Raw genomic sequence first — 27346 nt, 5'->3', positions numbered from 1 at the left:
CAGGTGTGAATTCACCCAAATAGAATTTAGGCAATTAGAGTGTGACACTACAAGGTCACACTACTTTGGCTTTGCACCAGCTTCATTTTTAATCTTATTGATGTTAGCAAAGAGCTGAATTTCCTCTTGATTCTTTGCTAGCACCATATCTTAACCAATATTCAATACCAATGAGTTTTACTTGGCCAGAAAGTAATGTGGAGCGAACAATATAAATCATGTCACTCAAGCCAATGGAAAAATGGGCACGATATCAGCGGTGCCCGCCCAAGGCCAGCAGTCCCTGCCCAAGGCCACAACCAGGAGGCCCAAACCATTTTCAGCTTTGGGCCTCATTTATACGTTACTGACAAGCTGCGAACGGGCTCTCCGCTGCAGCCGCTGGTTTGGTGTGGCGGAAAATCGTTCGGCTTTTGTGTGGTGCAGGAGGGGCAGAGCAGTTCCCAAGTTTGGCGGGGGAGGGGGTCGAGAACAGGCCATCAGCAGGCCGGAAGATTTTTATGAGGCTAAGATGCGTTCATGTTTTGGACAGGAGTGCTAGGTGCTTATTTGAAGGCCTGCCTGAAAATTGAATCAGCCAAACAAATGGGTGTCCAAGCTGCCTGCAAGATTTTCCTCTGCCAATCGCTCATTTTTCAGGAGAGAAACAGGCAGTTGATAATTGCCCCACTCCCACTGCTTTTAAATTGTTACCTGCATTATAACAGCACCCTAACTTAGGCTGAGTATTTTTCCGAGGATTTGGTGAACTGAAATGAAATGTTAAGCCACACTAGGTGGTAAATTCAAAACGTATTTAGATCTTGACTATTAATCATTAATTGTTTACCATTTTCCATTATTTCAATTTCTAATCTGTCTGTTTGTAATGGTTGGTTTACTGAAGTAAAGTAATAAAAAATGGATGCTAAAAAGATGAATGATGAATTTGTGGAATACATTGTTTTAAATTATAAAATGTGTGTAAAAATATAGAGAAACATGGTAAAATGACCATTGTTGACTATAACATAATAGTGACTTGTGATTGGTGTCAGGCTCTAAATGGGCCAATAGATTATGAATACCGATGTATTATTTATAATGAATTTAAAGTCTTGCATATAGCAGGCATGTACTGTTGATTACTCGCACTTCCTGTCACACCTGGGTGTCACTATTTTGTCTTGCCTGTGTTTGCTGCAATGTCATTCGCATAATGCTTCGATTATCCTATTTATTTTGAAGTTAATTCCTCCTTGGTGAACCTCCGGCAATGTTTACTTGTATCCTTACATGTCATTGGCTGGAATGGATCACACGATGTGGCCCTCTGAACCCCCCCCCCACATAGCAGTTCTCTCCAGGTAAGGTTCTCCTGCCTTACTGATTCCAAGCTTGTGTTGTTTTTCCCCTTTCATATTTTTGAAGGCCTGTGTGGCATTTCAAGCCTGCTTTGTTTTTTCTTTTTATATATTTCCTAGTCTCTCTTTTTTCATAGAATCATAGAAAGTTACAGCACAGAAGGAGGCCATTCGGCCCATCATGTCCATGCTGGCCAAAAAAGAGCTATCCAGCTTAATCCCACTTTCCAGGGTCCCTAGCCCTGTAGGTTACGGCACTTAAAGTGCACATCCAAGTACTTTTTAAATGAGTTGAGGGTTTCTGCCTCTACCACCCTTTCAGGCAGTGAGTTCCAGACCCTCACCACCCTCTGGGTGAAAAGAATTCTCCTCAGCTCCCCTCTAATCCTTCTACCAATTACTTTAAATCTATGCTCCCTGTTCACTGACACCTCTGCTAAGGGAAATAGGTCCTTCCTGTCCACTCTATCTAGTCCCATCATAATTTTATACACCTCAATTAAATCTCCCCTCAGCCTTCTTAGTTCCAAAGAAAACATCCCCAGCCTATCCAATCTTTTCTCATAGCTAAAATTCTCCAGCCACGGCAACATCCTTGTAAATCTCCTCTGTACCCTCTCTAGTGCAATCACATCTTTCCTGTAATGTGGTGACCAGAACTGTAAGCAGTACTCAAGCTGTGGCCTAACCAATGTTTTATACAGTTCTAGCATAACCTCCCTGCTCTTATATTCTGTGCCTCGGCTAATAAAGGAAAGAATCCCGTATGCCTTTTGAACCACCTTATCTACCTGTCCTGTTACCTTCAGGGATATGTGGACATGCACTCCAAGGTTCCTTTGTTCCTCTACACCTCTCAGTATCCTCCCATTTATAGTGTACTCCCTTGCCTTGTTTGCCCTCTCCAAATGCATTACCTCACACTTCTCTGGATTGAATTCCCATTTGCCACTTTTCTGCCCATCTGACCAGTCCATTGACATCTTCCTGCAGTCCACAGCTTTCCTCCTCACTATCAACCACACGGCCAATCTTTGTGTTATCTGCAAACTTCTTGATCAAGCCCCCCACATTCAAGACCACAAAAGGATAGAACAGGGTACTGAGCCCTGCGGAACCCCACCGGAAACAGCCCTCCAATCGCAAAAACACCAGTCAACCATTATCCTTTGCTACTTGCCACTGTGCCAATTTTGAATCCAACTTGCCACTTTCCCTTGGATCCCATGGGCTTTTACTTTTTTGACCAGTTTACTATGTGAAGAACTTTTATAGTTACATTAGGAAAAAGAGGGTGGTCAGGAGCAGTGTTGGCCCCTTAAAAACTGAAAGTGGGGATATTGTCATTGACAATGGGGAAATGGCGGACATGTTGAACAATTACTTTGCGTCAGTATTTACAGTAGAAAAACATACCGGAAATCCCAAGAAAACTAATATTGAATCGGGGACAGGGACTCGATAAAATTAACATAAGTAAAGCAACAGTAATGAAGAAAATAATAGCACTAAAGAGTGACAAATCCACAGGACCAGATGGTTTCCATCCCAGGGTTTTAAAGGAAGTAGGTGAGCACATTGCAGATGCCCTAACTATAATCTTTCTAAGTTTTCTAGATTCAGGAACTGTCCCTCTGGATTGGAAAATTGCACATGACACTCCGCTTTTTAAGAAAGGAGAGAGATGGAATCCAGGGAATTATAGACCAGTTAGCCTAACATCTGTTGTGGGGAAAATGCTGGAGCCTGTAATTAAGGATAGGATGACTGAACACCTCGAGAAATTTCAGTTAATCAGAGAGAGCCAGCATGGATTTGTGAAAGGTAGGTCGTGCCTGACAAACCTGATTGAATTTTTTGAAGAGGTGACTATAGTGGACAGGGGAATGTCAATGGATGTTATTTATATGGACTTCCAGAAGGCATTTGATAAGGTCCCACATAAGAGACTGTTAGCTAAGATAGAAGCCCATGGAATCGAGGGAAAAGTACAGACTTGGTTAGGAAGTTGGCTGAGCGAAAGGTGACAGAGAGTAGGGATAATGGGTAGGTACTCACATTGGCAGGATGTGACTAGTGGAGTCCCGCAGGGATCTGTCTTGGGGCCTCAATTATTCACAATATTTATTAACGACTTAGATGAAGGCATAGAAAGTCTCATATCTAAGTTTGCCGATGACACAGATTGGTGGCATTGTAAGCAGTGTAGATGAAAATATAAAATTACAAAGCGATATTGATAGATTAGGTGAATGGGCAAAACTGTGGCAAATGGAATTCAATGTAGACAAATGTGAGGTCATCCACTTTGGATCAAAGAAGGATAGACTAGGGCACTTTCTAAATGGTAAAAAGTTAAAAACAGTGAATGTCCAAAGGGACTTAGGGGTTCAGGTACATAGATCATTGAAGTGTCATGAACAGGTGTAGAAACTAATCAATAAGGCTAATGGAATGTTGGCCTTTATATCTAGAGGACTGGAGTACAAGGAGGCAGAAGTTATGCTGCAGCTATACAAAACCCTGGTTAGACCGCACCTGGAGTACTGTGAGCAGTTCTGGGCACTGCACCTTCGGAAGGACATATTGGCCTTGGAGGGAGTGCAGCGTAGGTTTACTAGAATGATACCCGGACTTCAAGGATTAAGTTACAAGGAGAGATTACACAAATTGGGGTTGTATTCTCTAGAGTTTAGAAGGTTCAGGGGTGATCTGATCGAAGTTTATAAGATATTAAGGGGAACGGATAGGTTGGATAGAGAGAAACTATTTCCGCTGGTTGGGGATTTTAGGAGTAGGGGGCATAGTCTAAAAATTAGAGCCAGACCTTTCAGGAGCGAGATTAGAAAACATTTCTACACACAAAGGGTGGTAGAAGTTTGGAACTCTCTTCCGCAAATGGCAATTGATACTAGCTCAATTGCTAAATTTAAATCTGAGATAGATAGCTTTTTGGCAACCAAAGGTATTAAGGGATATGGGCCAAAGGCGGATATATGGAGTTAGATCACAGATCAGCCATGATCTTATCAAATGGCAGAGCAGGCATGAGGGGCTGAATGGCCTACTCCTGTTCCTATGTTCCTATGTGGGACCTTGTCAAAAGCCTTGCTAAAATCCATGTACACTACATCAAACGCGTTACCCTCATCGATCCTCCTTGTTACCTCCTCAAAAAATTCAATCAAGTTAGTCAGACACGACCTTCCCTTAACAAATCCAAGTTGACTGTCCTTGACTAACCCATGCTTTCCTAAATGATGATTTATGCTGTCCCTCAGAAATGATTCCAATAATTTGCCCACCACCGAGGTTAGACTGACTGGCCTATAATTACTTGGTCTATCTCTTTCTCCCTTTTTAAATAACGGTACAATGTCAGCAGTCCTCCAATCCTCCGGCACCTTGCCTGTAGCTAGGGAGGATCGGAAAATGATGGTTAGAGCTTCCGCTATTTCCTCCCTCGCTTCTCTTAAAACAGCTTGGGATACCTTTCATCCGAGCCTGGCGATTTATTCACTTTTAAAGGATCTCTCTCCCCATCTTTGTTTTGCTGAAACCCTCATCTATGCTTTTGACACCTCCAGACTCAACAATTCCAAAGCTCTCCTGGGCGGCCTCTCATCCTCCATAAATTTCAACTCATCCCACACTACTGCATGTATCCTATCTTGCATCAATTCATGCTCAACCATCATCTCCGTTCTCCAAGACCTACATAGGTTCCCAGTCTTCAAAGCCTCATATTAAAAAGTCTCATCCTTGTTTTTAAATCTCACCATGGATTTGCCCCTTTCTATCTCTGTAACCTTCCCTTGTCCTATAACCTCCTCTGAACTCTCCATTCCTCTGACTCTGGCCTCCTGTGCATCCCCTCCCTTCACCCATTGTAAGCAGCCATGCCTTTAGCCACCTAGGTCCCGTGCTCTGGAATTCCCTTCCTAAACTCCTCCATCTTCCTCGCTTCCTTTAAGACTCTCCTTAAAACCCACCTCTTCAACCAAGCTTTTAATTGCTCCTCCTAATTTCTCTTTCTTTGGCTCAGCATCCAGTTTCCTCATGCCTTTGCGAAACAACTCAGGATGTTTTTATATGTTAAAGGTGCATTATAAATGCAAGTTGTCGCTGTTTGTTTCCAGTGCTGCTCTTCTTTCCAGCTCTTCTTTTTCCTTCTTTCAAAGTCTGCCCCTCCTTCCTGGCCTGGTTCCAAATATCCATGAAATGGCCCTTACCTACGGCACAACATTCCTCACTCCAGAAATTTCCACAGTGACCTTACCCTCCCACGTAACCTTCCAGGCTACAGAGATTCCTGTGGTAGACTTTCTTCTGCCTGATCGTCCATGGAAATGCTTTTCGTAATTAGGACTTCCCATTGTTGTAGGGAAGCCGTTAAGAAGAATCCTAAACCACACCCCCGTCCCTCCTCCCATCCTCTTCCTCTTCCCTCTTCCCATCCTCCCCATCCCACCCCCTCTCCCCCCATCCCTCCTCCCATCCTCCCCTTCCCCTCCCCCTCTCTCACCCACCACTCCCCTCTCCCCCCACCACTCCCCTCACTCCCCAAGCTTCCCCTCTCTCCCCCATCCCTCCCCTTTCTTCCCCTCCCTCCCCCTCTCTGCCTCCTCCCATCCCTGACTCCCATCCCCCTCCCTTCCCCATCCCCTCACTCCATTCCCCTCCTCTCCCCTCCCCTCACCCCCTTCCCCACATCTCCCCTCCCCCTCTCCCCCTTACCCTCCCCTCCCCCTCTCCCCTTACCCTCCCCTCCCTCTCTCCCCTCCCTCCCCCGCCCCCCCTCCCCAACCCCTCCCCTCCCCCTCTCCCCCTTACCCTCCCCTCCCTCTCTCCCCTCCCTCCCCCGCACCCCCCTCCCCAACCCCTCCACGCCCTCCCCTCCCCCTCTCCAATCCTCCCCCTCCCCTCACCTCCCTCCTCCCCTCTCCCCTCCACCTTCCCTGCTCCACTCCACTCCCCCTCCCCACCTCCTCCCCCTCCACTTCCCCTCCCCTCCCCCTCCCCTCCCCTCCCCTCCCCTCCCCCTCCCCTCCCCCACCCTTCCTTTCCCCCTCCCTTCCTCCTTGCCCCTCCCTCTATGTTCCCTCCCCTTCCCCTCCCCTCCACTCTCACCTCCTGTCCTCTTCCCTACCCCTCCTCCCCCTCCCCTCCTCCCCCTCCTCCCCCCTCCTCCCCTTCCCCCTCCTCCCCTCCTCCCCTTCCCCCTCCTCCCCTTCCCCCTCCTCCCCTCCCTCCTCCCCTCCCCTCCTCCCCTCCCCCCTCCTCCCCTCCCCCCTCCTCCCCCTCCTCCCTCCTCCCCTCCTCCCCTCCTCCCTTTCCCCCTCCTCCCCTCCTCCCTTTCCCCCTCCTCCCCTCCTCCCCTCCTCCCTTTCCCCCTCCTCCCCTCCTCCCTCCTCCCTTTCCCCCTCCTCCCCTCCTCCCTTTCCCCCTCCTCCCCTCCTCCCTCCTCCCCTCCTCCCCCCTCCTCCCCTCCTCCCTCCTCCCTCATGCTTGCCCCACTCCCTCCTAATACTTCCCACTCCAAGTGGCCGTGTTTGCTCACCCCTCCATGCTCCCTCGTACTGTGACTTTTTATCAACAATGGAAGTACATGGATTGGTAATTGTTTGGGAGGTAGGAGATAGAGAGTGAGGATAAAGGGAATGCACTCTGATTGGTGGGATGTGACAAGTGGTGTTCCCCAGGGGCCTCAGCTTTTCACCATATATATCAATGATTGGACGAAGGATGACATTAAGTTAGGAGGCCCAATATGTTGTGTAGATGGGAGCAGGAAGTTACAGAGGGACATAGACAGACTAATTGAGTGGGTAAAACAATGGCAGATGGAATTCAATATGGGGAAGTGCGAGGTCATCCATGTTGGATCCGAGAAAGATAAATTGGAATATATTCTTAATGGGGAGAGACTGGAAACTGTGGAGGAGCAAAGGGATTTAGGTGTCTATGTACACAAATCATTAAAAGCTCATGTACAAAAAACAATCAAGAATGCTAATGGAATGTTGGACTTTATCTCAAGGGGGTTGAAATACAAAAGTGAGGAAGTGATGCTTCAGTTGTGCAAAGCCTTGGTCAGAACCCATCTGGAGTACTGCGTTCAGTTATTGGACATCACATCTCAGGAAATATATATTGGCCTTGGAGGGGGGAGCAGTGCAGATTCACCAGAATGATACCAGGCCTTAAAGGGTTACATTTTGAGGACAGGTTGCATAAACTTGATTTGTATTCCCTTGAGTTTGGAAGGTTAAGGGGTGATCTTTAAAATGATAAAGGGATTTGATAGGGTAGATACAGAGAAACTATTTCCTCTTGTGGGGAATCCAGAATAAGGGGGCATGATCTTAGAATTAGAGATAGACCATTAGGATGGAATCAGGAAGCATTTTTTCACACAAAGGGTAGTGGAGCTCTTTCCCCAGAAGGCTATGGATACTGGGGGTCAATTGGAATTTTCAAGACTGAGATCAACATTTTTATTAGATAAGAGTATCAAGGGATATGGATCAATGGTGGGTAAATGGGGTTGAGGCACAGATCAGCCATGATCTAATTGAATGGCAGAACAGGCTCGAGTGGCTGAATGGACTATTCTTGGTCCTATGTTATTCCAATTCCGTATCCCATCTGAAGCCATCAGGAAGACATAGATAGGCCAGAAAGATTCCTTGGAACATTAGCAATGAACCCCCAACTATACCTTCCAAACACTATCTGTTGTAAGTCAGGTCCAGTTCGCTTAGCAGTTTAGTGCAATAAATGCGACATTATTTTCTACCTTCTAAGAAGGAATAATTAAATCTATAACCACTAATTTTACAGTGTATCACTGCTTCTTTTCAGTTATCCATTTGGCAGTTGATTGCCTAAGCCACAGTTTAATAAGGTATTTATTCTACTGCCTTAAAAGTTAAGGAAGTTCATATGAGGGCACATGATATAACCAGTAAAGTGAAACACAACGATAAAGTTTAGCTACATATGGGGCAGATAGGGCCATAGGGAGTTAGGGCTGACCTACAGGAGTGATTTGAGGCTGAACCTGAGAAAAATATGTGGAGTGAAAAGGCAATAAAGTAACACAATCCTTTCCATGTCTGCACATGAGCAGATAGTGTTTGGAAGATATAGTTGCAATAGCTGGAAGTCATGTAGATGCATCCCTCAATTTGTCACTTTAGAATAACACTTTATCCCAGACCAACAGCAAGCCCTGAAGCAAAAGCAAGCAAAGAAAGTATGAATATTATTTCTGATTACTTCTGAAGTAAATCTATTATTCCCAAAACTGTGATTTTTAAACATCTTCTACTGGAAAGGTATGAGGGGATGTGAAATGAGAGTATTAAACATCAGACAATTGTCAAACTTAAACAATCCATTAATACAAGAATTCCACTGCATCTCCAAGATATCAGCTTTTGTTAATAAGCCTAGAATTCTTATATTAGTTATCATGCTTTACTGTCTTTGAGGACCTTAATTGAGATGTCACCGAAGAACATTGAAATGATCTATAAAGTGATCAATTTTCCAACCTTGAAATTAAACTTCACCCAATCCTTAATGTAGCATGTCCAATAAAATGAGGATCCCAAACTATATCTCAGAGTTGAGATGTTGAAGAAAGGCAGGTATGTTGATTCCTGATTTCTCAAATTGCGCTGAAGTCTGTCTCCTTTAGCTCAGTCTATTTGAGTACCCGGTGCTTGTTCTCTGGGCGTGGATAGCCTTGAACCCAGGCCTAGTTCTTCTCAGAAATCCAATTGTTCTTCATCAGCCAAGATACAAAATTCACCTACCTTAATCTTTATGACAGTTGCTTATAGATTACTTAACAATGGAAAAGTCTATATCCTAAAAGTCTGATTGTAAGATTTGACTGCAGTGGTATCTTGTGAAAGATTTGATGTTATGTCTCAACATCAATTCCAACAGCTCAATTTGAAACACAGATTTGGTTGCTTTCAGTGAATCAGCTCAAACGAATGCCTCTTAATTGAGGGCAATATCTTTCTCGATGTAACCTATGTTATGTAACCTGACCATTTCTCCTTTAAATGGCTTTTTATTGACTTCTTGGATCATGGTGTCTCTTACTGTTATAAAGGGCTTTAAATAATTTGCCTCATACAATTGCCAGAGCTGTATTAATGCCGTATCAGTGTCTAGATTTTGAAAATAATTAATTCAGAATTCTTACTTCTCAGTTTCTATTGTTCAAGTAACATATTTTTGTGACTCCTATTTGTATGCATGTTTTGAGCAGCTTCATTAAAAAGTTTTAGAGCAGTGATATTTAGTTTTAGGCTGCATATAGTGACACCATGGGCATGATTTTATCACAGAGCCGGGAACCCAGCACCTCGATAGACATTCGCGTGGGGGACCCAGAAGCCAATTGAGTGTGCTGCAATCTGCGATCGCAACTCAATTGAAATTAAGTGTTTGTGCTTCCCGGTTTCCCACATGCCAGGCAGCCAGATTGACAGGCTGGCTGCCTGTCAAGAAGGAGAAGAAGCCGCAAATCAGAAAGGGGGGCCGGGAGGGAGCGAGAGAGCGTGGGTCTTGGAAAAAGTCAGAAGAGGGGTGGAGGTTGGGGGATGTGGATGACATCGGGGGTCCAGCCAGCATCGGTATCAGGGGGTTTCAGCCAGCATTGGTATCAGGGGGTTCCAACCAGCATTGGGGATTGGGAGGGTCCAGCCAGCATTGTGATCAAGGAGTTCCAGCCAGCATCGGGGATTGGGAGGATCCATCCAGCATCGGGGGTTGGGAGGTCCAGCCAGCATTATGATCAGGGGGTTTCAGGAAGCATCGGGGATTGGGAGGGTCCAGCCAGCATCGGGGATTGGGAGGGTCCAGCCAGCATCGGGGATTGGGAGGGTCCAGCCAGCATCGGGGGTTGGGAGGTCCAGCCAGCATTATGATCAGGGGGTTTCAGGAAGCATCGGGGATTGGGAGGGTCCACCCAGCATCGGGGGTTGGGAGGTCCAGCCAGCATCGAGATCAGGAGGTTCCAGCCAGCATTGGGATAAGGGGCTTCTGGTCGGCATCGGGATCAGAGGGTTCTGGTCAACATCGGGATCGGGGGGTTCCGGCCAGCATCGAGATCAGGGAGTTCCGGCCAGCATCGAGATCAGGGGGTCCAGCATCGGGGGGGGGGGGGGGGCCAATCGCGGGGTTTCTGTCATGCCAGGTGAGCTTGTCGGGCCTGGATGAAACACTCCTGCTCCTCCAGGCCCACATGCAGTACAATAAAGGCACTCACCTCATGGATCCGGCCCTTCTCACCTACTTTCACCTGACGTGAATTGGAAGCGATGGGAAACCCGAACAGGTAAGGTTAAATTCATTTTACTTTTATAATACACAAAATATTAAGTACCTCAGCTATTTCAATGAGGTACATTGCCCCTTTAAGTATCGGCCCGCCTGCTTTAAGTAGGGGCCGGACTTCTGGGTGTCTGTTGTGTGCGCGCATCCAAATCTGCCTGGGTCAAACCCAAAGTGGGCACGTTGGAGCCGGGATGCGGTCCTGCTCTAAAAAGCTATTGTTTTAACCTCCCAACCACTCCTTCCCCGCCTGTTCTTGGGGGTTAAAATTACCCCCCCATAAGCCCCAGCTAGAACGGGTAATTCCCCCATCAATCACGCCTGGAGACCGCAATGCTGAAAGTTACTGGGATTGTTTTTACGCAGGTAATTTGTATTATGTAACTATCCTTCATGCATTGCAATTTGCTGGAGAAATAATTAATCTGTATTATATAACTATCCTCGACTCACTGCATTTTGCTGGAGAAATAATCCTGCTTTTATCCAGAGACTTTGCTGTAGTTTCGGTATGAATTCTGTTTACTTTAGTTCATAGAGATTCTGTTTAAATAGACTCTGTTTGCTGTAAAATAGATTGTTTGCTGTAAGTCATGCCGTAAATCCTGCCCCGCCTCCAACTCATTGGCTGACATAGTGGTGTCAATACTCACGTCATTAGTTTTATATGTGGAAGTACTTCACCATGAAGGTTTTATTATCTAGTATTGCTGTGAAATGTGAACCTTTAAGTGAAGCCAAGAGACTGGGCATTAACAATTGCAACTTCTACCAACACAATTTTTAACTTTGTCAGAATTCAAGTGCTTTATTTGTAAAAAAAAAGTTTGATGTAGATGCCTGTCTACTGGGACGTGGTGCAACCTGACTAATATTTTAGCAACTGAAGTTATTTCTTATTTGGGCCTTTTCAATACTGAGAAATCCAAGTGAGGGGCAAAGGTCCATAGTCAGGATACCACCAAAGTTGAAAAGAGAGATGAGGTAAATTAAGAAATGGCAATTAGGTGACACCAAGCTTGGGTTTTAAGAGCCTGTACTTTGTAAAAGGAAGGGAAAACCGAGGGAAGTAGGAGGTTCCACAGGTTTTAAGCCCTGACTCATTAAACATGTGCTATAACTATCAATAATGTACTTTCTAGGTTTCTCCAAGTCTATGAAATAGCTGGAACTGCAAGTTTCAGAAGCAGTCAGGTAAACTACATACTGGCAGGCTCATTTAGGCTTGGCATTAGTATCTAACCAATAGCTTTTAACTATCATGAGGTGAGGGGAGAACATTACAATTGTTTAGTGATTATACTTAGCTCAATATTTTACAGCATTCAACATATTAATGAAAGCAGTTTTTTTTGGCAGTAGGGTGAGTTTTGTGCTCCTTAAAGCAGGAGCTCTCAACGCTGGGGAATAGAGCACATTCCTTTTTTAGCAACAGCATCACAGTCAGGTATAAGACAAGTTAGTTGCAGAGTAAAATCAAATAGGGAGAAATTAGATTTCACCCAAAGTTGTCCCAAAGTTCTTTCCAACAGCAGCAAATAGGCAATGGCAAACATTTTCTACAGTCTTTGTTAGCTTCACATCTCAAAATAATTTAGTGAATATCTGATGTGTACTCATACCAAGACCATAATCTAACTTTGCAAAATTACTCTTGTCTCTGGGTCAGAAGGCTGTGGGTTTGAGCCCCATGCCAGAACTCATAATCCAAGATGACACTACATGGAGTACTGTGGAGGTACCAGCCTCAGGATGAAATGTTAAACCATGACCCTGTCTACAGTTCAGATGTTCAGTAAAATATCATATAGTACTATTCAAATCGCAGGGAGTTCTCCTGGTTTCCTGGCCAACATTCCTCCTTCAACCAACACCATCAAAAGTAAATTACCTGGTTGTTCATCTCATTGGTGGTTCTGGGATCTCCACATTTGTATGTTACATTTGCACTTACCTACATAATAATGCTTAAAGAAAAGAAAGCATCTACATCTATATAGCACCTTATCTCATCCTTCGGATGTCCCAAAGCTTTTTCTGACCAATGGATTACTTCTGAAGTGGTCTCTGTTGTTACGTAGGCAAATACACGACAATAATCTGTTATTATTGGTGGAATGTTGGCCAGGACAACTAAGAGAACTACATAACAACAGTTACTACACCTCAAAGTAATTTATTATATGAGAGGTGTTCTGAGACATTTCTGAGAGATATGATAAGATGCTATATAAATGCAAACCTCTTTCTTATGTGCAGAACCAGTACAAATGTAAATCTAGGGATTTTATTGCTAACGTTTCCTGCTCTCAATTAACAGATTTCAGCATGCAGTGACAAAACAGAATGGAATGAAAATCGAGGGGCCCGGGTTGGCGGGGGTTGTGGGGGGCGGGGGGTGGGGGTGCTTCTATAACCAGTAGGTGATCCGCTCTGCCAGATTACTGCCTGTGGGAGAAGACAAAAATCTACCCCACAGACTCAGGGCACTACAAATGAAGGAATTGCTTAAAAAAAAGAGTTAAACTTAAAAAGTTGCATTGTTTTATTTGAAAATAAATAGTGCTTTCTGATGCCAAGATATTTCAGCTAACCTAATCTCTTTAAACTGTACTGAGACCCAATGTTTAAAAAGGAAGCTTGAATCTACAGGGATTTTTTAACCATCTGGCTGTAGTTGCTTTCATGTAGCTTCCTACTACTACAGTGCTTGCAATTGCTATAGTGTGTAAGTGAAACCTTTACCAAAAATAGTCAGTGAAGTACTAAAAGTTTAATTTTTGGTATAGACCCTTCCTTTCCTACCTTTATCATGCTGCCCTCCCTACTTCATGATTTGCATATTCACAGAGAGCAAAGGGAAATCATTCACTACTGCTTAAATTATGAAACAACATGAGATACATACAGACCTTGTATTCTCAGACAAAATACAATTTATAATACAAAAGGATTGTACACCAAGGCATTTTTCATAAATATTAATTCAGACAGATAGATAATTGAATTGATAAATTAATTCAAACTTAGCCAAATTCAATGTTTTGTAAGTTTTACAACAAAGAATATTGCTAAAGTTATTTTTTTAACATCTGACCACAATTATCATCATTTACATGACCTTATTGGTAATTAGGAAAAGAAGAAAAAAAGGCTTTAACAACATAGTAATTATCAGACGAGCATTTTCTGACAGGCAGGAAAATGCCTGTGTGTATGAAAAATTATACCAATTAAATAGCACCCATGCTTTAAGCATTATGGCAGTAGTCCATGGGTAGCTGACGTCACTTATTGTCATTCAGTACATCTGTTTAATTAGATACCAGAGATTCTCAACAAAATTAGTATAGTTCTCTCTTATTTTCTCTGCTAAAAGACTGTGGGTTCCCGACAAAAAGTATTCGACTTAAGCACAGCACAAGTAGCTTATTACAGACATGCTGTTAAATTTACATTGTCTTTTTTTTAATCTACTTTACATCTGGCTCTTACAAGTAAAGGAATAATCCATTCTATGCTGTTTAATGTTATTTCCTATTTATTCCTAATTGTTTCAACTGAAAGATGAGGAAAAAAAATAAGTTGTAAGCCAAAATATGGTTAAGCTATTTTTATTTAGAAAGAAACAGGTGGGATTATTTTTTGGATGATTATACATTGCAACACTAACATGATTATTTTACTATTATTGAGAAACCCAGGTGGAGGGCCAAGGTCAAAGGTGTCAGGCACCCCTGAGGTTAAAAAGAGAAGAGGATAAAACAAATCAAGAAGTAGTGGCTTGATGACTTTAAGCCTGGGTTTTAAAAGCTTGTAGATTGTAAGAGGAAGCAAAAAAACTGAATGGGGTAGATCTTGACCTTGTGCGATATATAAATGCAAGCTGTTGTTGTTGTTGTTTGTTGTTAATAATAATAACATAAAACGGACGTTATTGAATCAGCAGCCCGTTTTACATCTCTCCCGATTGTTGAACTCAATGGAAATATCCCAATATCACTCATTTTACACTATCGCACAAAGCCAAGAGCTACCTCCAATGAGTTCTGTAGCTTGGGTAAGGATGAATTAGAGTGCGAAATGGTATGACGAGTTTCAATTTCAACAGTTATCAAAAACGTACAGCATCAGCCCAACGGCATGGAAGGGTCTAAAGACACATTATGGTGGTCAAATACGTACCTGAGTAGATTCTCATCTTGCCACCTGGCGTTGCGAAGCAGACACCCATTACAAACCCCCCCACCCAATTTTAATTTCCATTAAAATTGGCGGCAGATCCGCAATGCCAGTTTTATACCCGGGTGACAAGTTGAAAATCTACCCCACTTTCATTTCTTACGACAGGCCATGAAACAAATGCTCGCAAATGATAAAATTGCCTGTGTAGTAATATTAAAAAATACAAAATATTATGGTATGGTGCATGAATACTGGGGCAGATTTTCTTCCTCAGCACCCGGGCACAAGAGCACTTATCACAAATTTAGGCACAAGCTGCTCACGGTTTTCCATCTGTTAGAATAAATGGATGGAAAATCAAGAGCAGTTTCTGTCAACGTTTGTGATAAACACTTCTGCTCTGTCAAACTCTTACACCTGAAGGGCAAAATCCGCCCCATTTTACTTTATAATCAATGGGTTGCAGCGATTAAACATGAAAACTTATCCTTTATTTCCAATCTATTTGAAAATATGTGACATATTTCAATCAATTGTGTATTGCAATCGATATTAAAAGTGAAGGGGGGGTAAATTGCATAACCCCCGAAAGCGGGCAGGGGGGTCGTGGTGTGCGATTAACGTAACATTCGTGCTGCCTGGTGATTTACCTGACATCTGTCAGCAGACAGACCTAGCTGCACTGATGAGTGGCTGCTCACCAGCAGGGGGACCCCGATATCGTGAGTGGTTAGCACCACTTAAAGGCATCCTGCACCCCTTAAAGGCAGCCTGCACCTCTTATTTGCAAAATATAAGACATGGGTCCGTACGGAGTCTGAACAGAGATCAGACGTTGCACACGTAAAACACAGATGCAGGTCCCATCCCTATGTTTGCAAACTGTTGACTTATGTTAAAACATTAAATAAAGGTTGCGCACTACTAAATCCCACATCCTCAAAATCTGCATGCCAGACCTCACCAATCTGCCGATCTGAGTTTGTACCAGGCCTATGAGAGTGCGTGCACCAAGGTTCTCTGCTGATGCACGAGAGGCCTTGGTGCAAGAGGTGGACAGAAGGTGGGGCATCCTATATCCGGAGGGGGACAACAGACCCTCCAGACATATGCTCTCGAGGCTGTGGGAGACAGTAGGGGACGAGATCAATGCCATGAACATGGATGAAGTGCGGGAAGAAGTTCAATGCTTTGACACAAGTGGTCAAGGTGAGTGAGGTCAACTATCACGTGGCATTTCCTACCAACTGCACCACTAGCTGCATCTACTGCTCCACACACTATACCCCATCACCCACCTACCAACAAACGCTTTCAATCAGTACTCAACTCTTCCAATCAGATGCTTTCTCTCACCCTCACACATTACCACTGTTGCAAGCTCAAGCTGCCCACCCACAACTCACAGGTCACACACACTGGCAGCAATTCAACCATGACAGGCACATCAGCCAAACATCTTGCAGGACACCCACCAACATACGTCCCACATTCTTGCAGGAGAAGGTGGCGCATAACAGGAGGCAGTAAGTGGCAGTGGCACCATGGAACATGAACTGCTGTCCTCTCTCAGGATGATAGTTTTCCTGCTCCCACCCCTGCCACTCTGCCAGTGCCCTTGCTTTTGCCTGCCAGCTAGCCAGCCCACTCCCTGTAGAGTGTTGAAACTTTATTATAGGAACATAGGAAAATAGGAACAGGAATAGGCCATTTAGCCTCTAGAGCCTGTTCTGCCATTCAATGAGATCATGGTTGATCTGTGACCTAACTCCATATCCCTTAGTACCTTTGGTTAACAAAAAATTATCAATCTCAGATTTAAAATTAACAATTGAGCTAGCGGAAGAGAGTTCCAAACTTCTACCATCCTTCGCATGTAGAAGTGTTTCCTAACTTTGTTCCTGCAAGTCCTGACTCTAGTTTTTAGGCTATGTCCCCTAGACCTAATATTCAAGTATAGGAGACCTCCAAAAACAGGTACAAATGCATCAGCAGCCAGAAGCAATAGTCCAGCAACTAACCTGTAACTCCTGCATGATCCCTTTAAAGATCGCTGGTGGGGGATCCTCCATGCTGTTTACAACCTGTTCAGTTGTGCGAGGTTAAGAGTGCGTTGGCTGGATTGTTGAGTTCCAAAATCGCATCTGTCCCTTTAAATCAGCGATGCACACTGATCTACTGCATATTCTCCCTACTTTACATGCTGCTGGTGCTTGTTAACTGCGCGTGCGCAAACGCCTTTACCAAGATGGCGTCCGATGCATGTCACGCTATAAGTATGTGCGCGCATTCCGGACGACATTTTAGGTCCTTAGGAGGCCTCGTAGTGCTTATATATTTTATAATGTTTGTTATGTATATTTTATAATTACATAAAGAGCAAGAGGATAACTAAGGAAAGTGCAGGGCCTATTAGAGACCTAAAAGGTAACCTATGTGTGGAGGCGGAAGATATGGGTATGGTTCTTAATGAATACTTTGCGTCTGTTTTCACAAAAGAGTGGAGTGATGCAGAGATTGTAGCTAAGGAGGAGGAGTGTGAAATATTGGATGGGATAAACATAGTGAGAGAGGAAGTATTAAGGGGTTTAGCATCTTTGAAAGTAGTTAATTCGCCAGGCCAGGATGAAATGTATCCCAGGCTGTTAAAAGAAACAAGGGAGGAAATAGCGGAGGCTCTGACCATCATTTTCTGATCCTCTCTGGCAACAGGCAAGGTGCCGGAGGATTGGAGGACTGCTAATGTTGTACCGTTGTTTAAAAAGGGAGATAAGGAGAGACCAAGTAATCATAGGCCAGTCAGTCTAACCTCAGTGGTGGGCAAATTATTGGAATCAATTCTGAGGGACAGTATAAACTGTCATTTAGAAAGATTAATCAAGGACAGTCAACATGCATTTGTCAAGGGAAGGTCGTGTCTGACTAACTTGATTGAATTTTTTGAGGAGGTAACAAGGAGGATTGATGAGAGTAGTGCGTTTGATGTAGTGTACGTGGATTTTAGCAAGGCTTTTGACAAGGTCCCACATGGCAGACTGGTCAAAAAAGTAAAAGCCCATGGGATCCAAGGGAAAGTGGCAAATTGGATCCAAAATTGGCTCAGTGGCAGGAAGCAAAGGGTAATGGTTGACAGGTGTTTTTGTGACTGGTAGGCTGTTGTCAGGAGGGTTCCGCAGGGCTCAGTACTAGGGCCCTTGCTTTTTGTGGTATATATTAATGATTTATACTTAAATGTAGGGGGCATGATTAAGAAGTTTGCAGATGATACAAAAATTGGCCGTGTGGTTCATAGTGAGGAGGAAAGCTGTAGACTGCAGAAAGATATCAACGGACTGGTCAGGTGGGCAGAAAAGTGGCAAATGGAATTCAATCCAGAGAAGTGTAAGGTAGTGCATTTGGGGAGATCAAACAAGGCAAGGGAATATGCAATAAATGGGAGGATACTGAGATGTGTAGAGGAAGAGAGGGACCTTGGAATACATGTCCACAGATCCCTGAAGGTAGCAGGGCAGGTAGATAAGGTAGTTAAGAAGTCATACGGGATACTATCCTTTATTAGCCAAGGCATAGAATATAACAGCAGGGAGGCTATGCTAGAACTGTATTAAACACTAATTAGGCCACAGTTTAAGTAGTGTGCACAGTTCTGGTCACCATATTACAGGAAAGATGTGATTGCACTAGAGAGGGTACAGAGGAGATTTACATGGATGTTGCCAGGACTGGAGAATTTTAGCTATGAGGAAAGATTGGATAGGCTGGGTTTGTTTTCTTTGGAACAGAGGAGGCTGAGGAGAGATTTAATTGAGCCGTATAAAATTATGAGGGGTCTAGTTAGAGTGGGCAGGAAGGACCTATTTCCCTTAGCAGAGAGGTCAATAACCAGGGGGCATAGATTTAAAGTAATTGGTAGAAGGATTAGAGGGAGCTGAGGAAAAATGTTTTCACCCAGAGGGTGGTAGGGGTCTGGAACTCATTACCTGAAAGGGTGTTGGAGGCAGAAACCCTCATCACATTTAAAAAGCACTTGGATATGCACTTGAAGTGCCATAACCTACAAGGCTACGGACAAAATGCTGGAAAGTGGGATTAGGCTGGGTAGCTCTATTTCAACCGGCACAGACACGATGGGCTGAATGGCCTCCTTCTGTGTCGTAAATTTTCTATGTTTCTATGTACACAACAGGTGCTACACAGCCCAATTTATAGCCCAAGATGTTTAAAAATAGAACTACCACACCAACATTTAAAAAACAAATTTCAGGTTTTAGATATTGTATTAAGGATTATTTTCTTGTAACTTTCCACATAAAAATAATACAAAATTATCTCTAGCAACATTATATGACCAGTAAGTATAGTCATATTTGACAATATGAAGATTGCATGCAGCACTCACAGTTAAACATCAAATTGTTCAAATAAATGCACTCACCTTGTATCATATATTGCAAATATTTTCTTGTTTCCATCCACTGCATTCCTGAAGGAAAAAGAAGAATAACATGTAACATTTCTGAAAGGAATCCTCAACATAAAGCTGGAGACGGCATTCCAGATGAGGAATTACCCTGACATAGATAATTTCTCATCTGGAATACTGTGTCCAGTTTTGGTCCCCTCACATGGAGGGTGATATGCAACATTATATGGGGGAAAAATTGGATAGGGGCCACTTTTAGGCGTAGGTAGGGTGATGTGCTATTACCCCCATGCCCAATGGCCCCTGCGCAGGAAGACGCAAGTTTCGGCCCACCCCTGGACTCACCTGCAATGAGCGTTCCATCCCGGGCCCTGCACATGGAATCAGTGCAATTTGTACTTTCCACCACCAGGGGAGCTCAATGTTTTAAAGGGAGGATGTTTCTTCGAAATCTCTTAAAGGTAGCTGGAACCTGTTATTTGCTGAAAATAACAGTCTACTATCTGCGCTGAGTCTGAATGGAGATCAGATATTGTCAAACACAGATGCCAGTCCCATCCTAACACACTGATGAATTTTGTTGAAACATTGAATAAAGGTTGCGCACTACTAAATCCCACATCCTCCAATCTGCATGCCAGACCTCACCAATCTGCCGATCTGAGTTCGTACCAGGCCTGCGAGAATGCATGCACCAAGGTTCTCTGCTGATGCACTAGAGACCTTGGTGCAAGAGGTGGACAGAAGGAAGGACATCCTTTATCCGCCGGGGGTGGGGGGGGGGGTTGTGAGGGGAGGGCAAGAGGCCCTCCAGACATATATCCAAAAGGCAGTGGGAGGCAGCAGGGGATGAAGTCAATGCCAGGCGCACAGCATCACGAACATGGATGCAGTGCAGAAGAAGTTCAATGCTTTGACATGAGTGGTCAAGGTGAGTGAGATCAACTGTCAAGTGGCGTCTCCTACCAACTGCACCACGCACTACGCCCCCATCACCCATATACCAACAAACTCATTCTTTCCATCAGTACTCAACTCTTCCAACCAGATGCTCCCTCTCACCCTTACACATTTCCACTGTTTCAAGCTGCCCACCCACAACTCACAGGCCACACACACTGGCAGCTATTCAACCATGACAGGCACATCACCCAGACACAAATCCCGCTTTCTTGCAGGAGAAGGTGACGCATATCAGGAGACAGCAAGTGGCATTTAGCCCCTCGAGCCTGTTCTGCCATTCAATGAGATCATGGTGGACCTGTGACCTAACTCCATGTACCCGCCTTAGCCCCATATCCCATAATACCCTTGGTTCACGGAAATCTATCAATCTCAGATTTAACATTCACAAGTGAGCTAGCATCAACTGCCGACTGCAGAAGAGCGTTCCAAACGTCTCCCACTCTTTGCGTGTAGAAGCATTTCCTAACTTCACTCCTGCATGTCCTGGCTCTAAATGTTAGGCTATGTCCCCGCATCCTAGTATTGAAGTCTAGGAGACCTCCAAAAACAGTTACAAATGTCTCGGCAGCCAGAAGCAATAAGCCACCCACTAATCTGTAAACCCTTCATGATCCCTTTAAATAGCACTGGTGGGGGGTCCTCCTGGCACTCTAAGGCACGTTCAGATGGTCGGGGATAAGACTTTGCGTTGAGTTGAGTGTTAAGTGCCAAAATGGTGTCTATCACTTCAAATCAGCGTTGCATACTGATTGAAGTAATTTTCTCCCTACTTTACATGATTCCAGCGTTCGTTATCTGCACCTGCGCCAACTCCTATACCAAGATTGAACACGTCATGCTGGAAACCTGCGTGCGCATCTAAGACACCATCTTGGATGTCAAAGAGGCCGTGTAGTGCCAAAACAACAGGCGCTACATGATCCAATTTAGCGCCCTATAACTCTTGTGGCCAAGTGGACATATAGTGACTTCCTCCCAAGCCTCTGCCTGTGCTGCTGGTGAGATAGCTATTCAGTGGCACCCACTTGGCATTCTCTTAGAATGTGCCTATCTTCCCCAGATACCTCTCCACAGCAGCAGTACTGAAATAGGAAACTCAGTGGCACAGGGGAATTTTCTAGTTGAAACTCTCAACCAGTAAACCTTGGACAACCCTTCAGTAGCTTCCTAGTGTGAAATATATTTGCTGCTTTTATGTCACTGACAAATATACTCATTGTCCCCTATTACAATAAAACACGCTAACAGTGAATCTGAAAATAGTGGAGTTCCACGTAGGGATGATATCCAAATCGGTGTGGGGCCTTGCTCAATGAAAAAGATTTTTGAAAAATCATCCAATGGGAAAAAACCAATGCTCCAATACTTTTTTTCGGAAAATTATGAAATAACACTCCTATTATAATGCAATTGGTACCTAATTATAATGGAAAACTATGAGTCAGAATCCTTAAGAACCAGTGGAATTGCTGCAGATTGACTTGGAATTAATTCCTCTTGCAATAAAGTGCCTAATCTCTATTTGTACATGGACTAAAATATTTAATTATGCAACAACAACTTGCAGTTATATAAACGCCTTTAATGTAGATAAACATCCCAAGGTGCTTCACAGAAGCGTAATCAGAAAAAATTGACACTGGGTAAAAGATGGAGCTATTAGAAGGGTTGACTTAAAGCTTGGTCAAAGAGGCAGGCTTTCAGGAGGGGCTTAAAAGAGGAGAAAGAGGTGGATAGGCAGAGAGGTTTAGAGAGGAAATTTTCTAAAAAGACCAGGAGCCATTGTGGGTTAGCCAGCACAGGGATGATGGGTGAATGGAACTTGGTGTGGGTTAGGATACGGGCATGAGCTGAAGCTTATGGAGGGTAGGGATGGGAAGCTGGCTAGGACAGCATGGAGGTGACAAAAGCATGGATGAGGGTTTCGGCAGCAGATGGGTTGAGGCAGGGACGGAGACAGGTAATGTTACAGAGGTTGAAGTTGGCGGTCTTTGTAATGGAGAGGATATGGGGGGGGGGTCATAAATTCAGCTTTAAGACATTTTGAGTTATTTGGCAGTGCACTTTAGAACTACGTTTAGAGAGGTGCTGAGCAATGTAGCTTTAATTGCCTTGAGTCACATATTGTGTTCAATCTGTACTGTTCATCCAACTATGCTTTCTCTGTATCTAATTGAAAGTTTGTCTCATATGTTATCAAGTCAGATATAGCAAAATTCCTTAAATAAGCCTCAAATTTGGATACTGCTGGGGCAGAGTCCAGTGTGCAGCAGGACATCTACTCAATATACTGCACATGCCCATTACCATCTGAACATCTGGGTCTAACCCTCATCAAATATTTCATGCAAGCTCCTGCCCCTGCAGTGGGCTGCCTTTGGGAGCTTGCATGCAGGGAGGTGGAGTTTCCTACAATCCTGCCACTGTTTAAAAGGATGCAGCAGACACTTACAGAAAAACAGCCATTTAAAGGGAAATCACCACTTTAAGTAAAAGAAAGGTTCTGAGCCAATAAATGGTGTATCTGAGGATGTGATAGAGGGCCTCAGCAGGAAAGCCCCATGGTGAAGTGAAGGTGCTGTTGTGTGAGGTGTGTGTGAGGAAAGCTGCCTGCTTGGAAATGCTGGACACCCTCCCAGAGCAGAGCAGTGCAGCATGACTAGGAAGAAGAGATGGTGTCCAGAGTCAATGTCCAGGATCCTGACAGAAAAGGTATAAGATGATAAATCTGAAGAAATCTGCTGAAGTAAACCTACGTCATAGTATCTTACACCAAGCTGATATAGCTTTAATTATCTTGAGTCACACCTTGTCTTAAGGCTGTACTGTTGGTTGAACTAATCTTTCTGTGTCTGCGTCTAATTGAATGTTTGTCTCATACTTTATCAATAAATATGCATGTCACAAAGTGTTGCCTGACAACCTGTTACGCACTTGAAGCTGTCCCATGCAAAGCACTCAATCAGACAACCTTATAGATGTTTGAGGACACACATTCAAGCTGCATTTACAACTATAATTTGTGTCATACTAATATCTTAAAAGGACTTTGATACCAAAGATGCTTCTAATGCAATCAAACTGCATGTTGTTTATTTGCTTAGTCAAATAAATGCTCAGATGCAGGAAGGGCAGTTAGGAATCACGGTGCACCCTGAACTCTTCAGCACTTCAACTCTACTTACCTGTTTGCAGGACAAGTTCATAGAATTATAGAATCTTACAGCACAAAAGGAGGCCATTTGGCCCATCGTGCCTGTGCCGGTTCTTTGAAAGGGCTATCCAATTAGTCCCAATCCCCTGCTCTTTCCCCATAGCCATGCAAATTTTTCCGTTTCAAGTATGTGTCCAATTCCCTTTTGAAAGTTACTATTGAATCTGTTTCCACCACCCTTTCAGGCAGTGCATTCCAGATCGTAACAACTCGCTGCGTAAAAAAAATTCTCCTCATCCCCTCTCTGGTTCTTTTGCCAATTATCTTAAATTTGTGTCCACTGGTTATCGACCCTCCTGCCAGTGGAAACAGTTTCTCCCTATTTACTATCTATCACAACCCTGCTTAATTTTAAACACCTCTAATAAATGTCCCCTTAACCTACTCTGCTCGAAGGAAAACAATCCCAGCTTCTCGAGTCTCTCCACATAACTGAGGTCCCTCATCCCTGGTACCTCAAGTTGACTCATAACAGGAGGAAACAAATACAGGAGGAGTGGTCCAAAATTGAGGTCCATTACAGCTTATGAGGAGGCTCTACTGGACATTATTGGCACCAACAGCATATAACGAGTGGCAGAAGGTGAAGTCAGAGACTTCCAACAAGCTGAAGGCTTGAACAGAATGAAGTACCATTCTTTTGTTATTGTATCTTCTCTACTCACTCACTCACTCACTCAGGCATAACATTATCACACACAGTCAATTTGTTAAGTAAGCACTGTTTGAAACACTCTTGCAGCCAACATTGCAACATATGTTCCATTTATGTTTCTGTAGGCTTGCTGCAGGAGTGAGCCAACATTCCAAGTGTCACAGAATTAAGCAGCACCTCACAGCATCATGAATTATGACACCACCTGTTTCAGGCACCAGCATATCAACCAGGCATCAACTCCAAAGGATTATGATAATGAGCTTGAGAAGGTAGCACCATGTGAGTCACGGTATGAGGAGCAAGTAGTGGTAGCAGTGGATGGGTGAAAGCTTTCTGGCCAAATGGCCAGCTTGCTTCTTTCTTCAGCTCCGAGCCTGGAGATTTGTATCACACAGTGCTTGCTTACAAAGGTAGATTGTTGTCCGAGCATTGTTGTTTAACCTTGTACAAACCACCCTGCAAGATATGCTGGAAGTATGGATTAGTCCACTGTGTGGTGTTGCAGGAAGGCTTTCCTAGACTCCAGTCCACTATGGCGTGCATGGCCCCCAAATCCAGGGCCATCTACAGTAGAGCCCTCTTTGAACAGGTCCGAAACAACAATTGGAGTATCTCTTATGAATGTTCAGCCTGCTGGAATAGAGGCTTTGGGTTGCAATCTGCAAGAGTTTCTCTTATCCTGCTTCAAGATGCTGGGGGATCAGTTACAAAGAAACAAAATGATGCCCAACGCTCGCTCCCACACAAATCAATGCAGGGATATGGCTGAAGTAGACATGGATGAGTCTACTACTCTGAAAGCAATGCCACATCCAACTCATCCAGAACCACCATGCAAAAAGCAGTAGATGTGCCAGAAAGGAGGCAGGACTAGCCAGCCACCACAGCAACATATGTACAGAAGCATTTACTGGGCCATCTTAGGAACCAGCACACGGAGGTGCATGCTACCTCAATCCCAAATGGCTGCCACTGAGACTCAGCTGAAACCCACCACATTAACTGCTTTTACTGGGAAGCCATTTAGAAGAGGTCACCAGCTAAAAGTGAAAAGAGTTAATATAATACATTTTAAGTAAGGGGAAGCACCGGGGGAAGGAAAGAAAACTAAAATCATGTACATTTGGCACAAAGTAGGGAAATAAACTGGTTGCACTTTATTTGACCTTTGTGAGGGAGTTTATTTCTCAAGGAAGCAGCATAAGATCTCTCTCTGGCAGTCCCTCAGGGTTGAGGATGACTTGGTGGAAGATGCCTGTGCATAGATTCTTTTAACATGGGGTGGTTGTTGCATACCAACCACCACATGGTCCCAGCAGAGCAAAATCTTGGCCCAATGGCAGGGAAATCCAAGATGTTTAGAGACCAGGCTCTGCTGTAGGATAGGGACAGTGCAGCACTTTACTGGAGTGTCAGCCTAGATTTTCATGCTCACGACTCTGGAGTGGGACTTGAACCCACAACCTTCTGACTCTAGAGGCAAGAGCAGAATAAGGTAGCAACACAGCAGCAAATGATGGACATGAATAGTAGTTGAGATAGTGCTTATTCAATGTTGGGGATAGTGTTTTGGGCCATTTGACTGACTATGTATGGACAGGAGAGTTTGTTGAACGGTCTTCTCAGGTATTTACCTGAATGTGTCCAGTATTTCAGCTTGATGCAATAGCTGTCCTGTCTGCAAAGCTGTTCCTGTGATAATATCCTTTGAGCCAATGCTGCACCTGGCTCTAGCCTTGGCTATGGGGTGGTCGTCTCCTTCTCCTCCATAGTTAGGCTTCTTTATATTACAAAGTTATGCAGCATGCAATGTACAACTTGAAAACCCTGGTCAGGCTGTGCTGTATGCTGCTCGCTAGGCATCCAAAATGTCGTTTCTGGCATCTAAAACGCTGCTTTAAGATATCAATAATATGCTCTATAAAAAGAAAATCGTGCATTTATATAGCACCTTTCACCATCTCAGGACGTCCCAAAGTGCTTTACAGCCAATGAGCACTTTTGAAGTGGAGTCACTGTTGTAATGTAGGAAATATGGCCAACTTGCGCACAGCAAGGTCCCACAAACAGTAATGTGGTAATAACCAGATAATCTGTTTTTTTAGTGATGTTGCTTGAGGGATAAATATTGGCCAGAACTCCCCAGCTCTTCTTCGAATAGTGCCATGAGATCTTTTACATTCACCTGAGAGGGCAGACAGGGCCATGGTTTAACAAGGGTAACTACAGTAATCATGGGTGACTTTAATTTGCATATAGACTGGCCAAAACAAATTAGCAATAATACTATGGAGGATGAATTCCTGGAGTGTGTACGAGATGGTTTTTTAGACCAGTACGTTGAGGAGCCAATCAGGGAACAAGCTATCCTAGATTGGGTATTGTGCAATGAGAAGGGGTTAATTAATAATCTTGTTGTGCGGGGTCCTTTAGGGAAGAGTGACCATAACATGATAGAATTCTTCATTAAGATGGAAAGTGAAGTAGTCCAATCCGAAACTAGGGTCCTAAATCTAAACAAAGGAACCTACGAAGGTATGAGGAGTGAGTTGGCTACGATAGATTGGGAAGCTTCATTAAAAGGCATGACGGTGGATAGGCAATGGCTAACATTTAAGGAACAAATGCATGAATTGCAACAATTATACATTCCTTTCTGGCGCAAAAACACAAAAGGAAATGTGGCCCAATCATGGCTAACAAAATAAATTAAGGATAGTATTAGATCCAAAGAGGAGTCATATAAAGTTGCCAGAAAAAGTAGCAAGTCTGAGGATTGGGAGCAGTTTAGAGTTCAGCAAAAAAGGATCAAGAGATTGATTAAGAGGAGAAAAATAGAGTATGAGAGTAAACTTGCAAGTAACATAAAAGTGGACTGTAAAAGCTTCTACAAGTATGTAAAAAGAAAAAGGTTAGTGAAGACAAATGTAGGTCCCTTACAGTCAGAAATGGGAGAATTTATAATGGGGAACAGGGAAATGGCAGAGCAATTAAACAAATTCTTTGGTTCTGTATTCACGGAAGAGGACACAAATAACTTCCCGAAATGCTAGGGAACTAGGGGACTAGTGAGAAGGAGGAATTAAAGGAAATTACTATTAGTAAAAAAATAGTGCTGGAGAAATTAATGGGACTGAAAGCCGACAAATACCCATGACCTGATAATCTGCATCCCAGAGCACTAAAAGAGGTAGCCACGG

At 43.8% G+C, this 27346-nt stretch overlaps 1 protein-coding gene across 1 annotated transcript in view; it reads right to left on the bottom strand.

Moving 5' to 3' along the window:
• gabrb3 (gamma-aminobutyric acid type A receptor subunit beta3) overlaps positions 1-27346 on the bottom strand; it is a 387525-nt gene that overhangs the window by 281886 nt on the left and 78293 nt on the right. The window contains exon 2 of the mRNA XM_067985792.1: positions 19321-19368. Within this exon, the coding sequence (XP_067841893.1) occupies positions 19321-19368 (48 nt within the window). The remainder of the gene's footprint in view (positions 1-19320; positions 19369-27346) is intronic.

Source organism: Heptranchias perlo, chromosome 6, assembly GCF_035084215.1.
Source record: "Heptranchias perlo isolate sHepPer1 chromosome 6, sHepPer1.hap1, whole genome shotgun sequence".
In the NCBI taxonomy this organism is placed as follows: domain Eukaryota; kingdom Metazoa; phylum Chordata; class Chondrichthyes; order Hexanchiformes; family Hexanchidae; genus Heptranchias; species Heptranchias perlo.
Note: the sequence above shows the minus strand (reverse complement) of the source record. Positions and strands in the feature narration are given on the sequence as shown.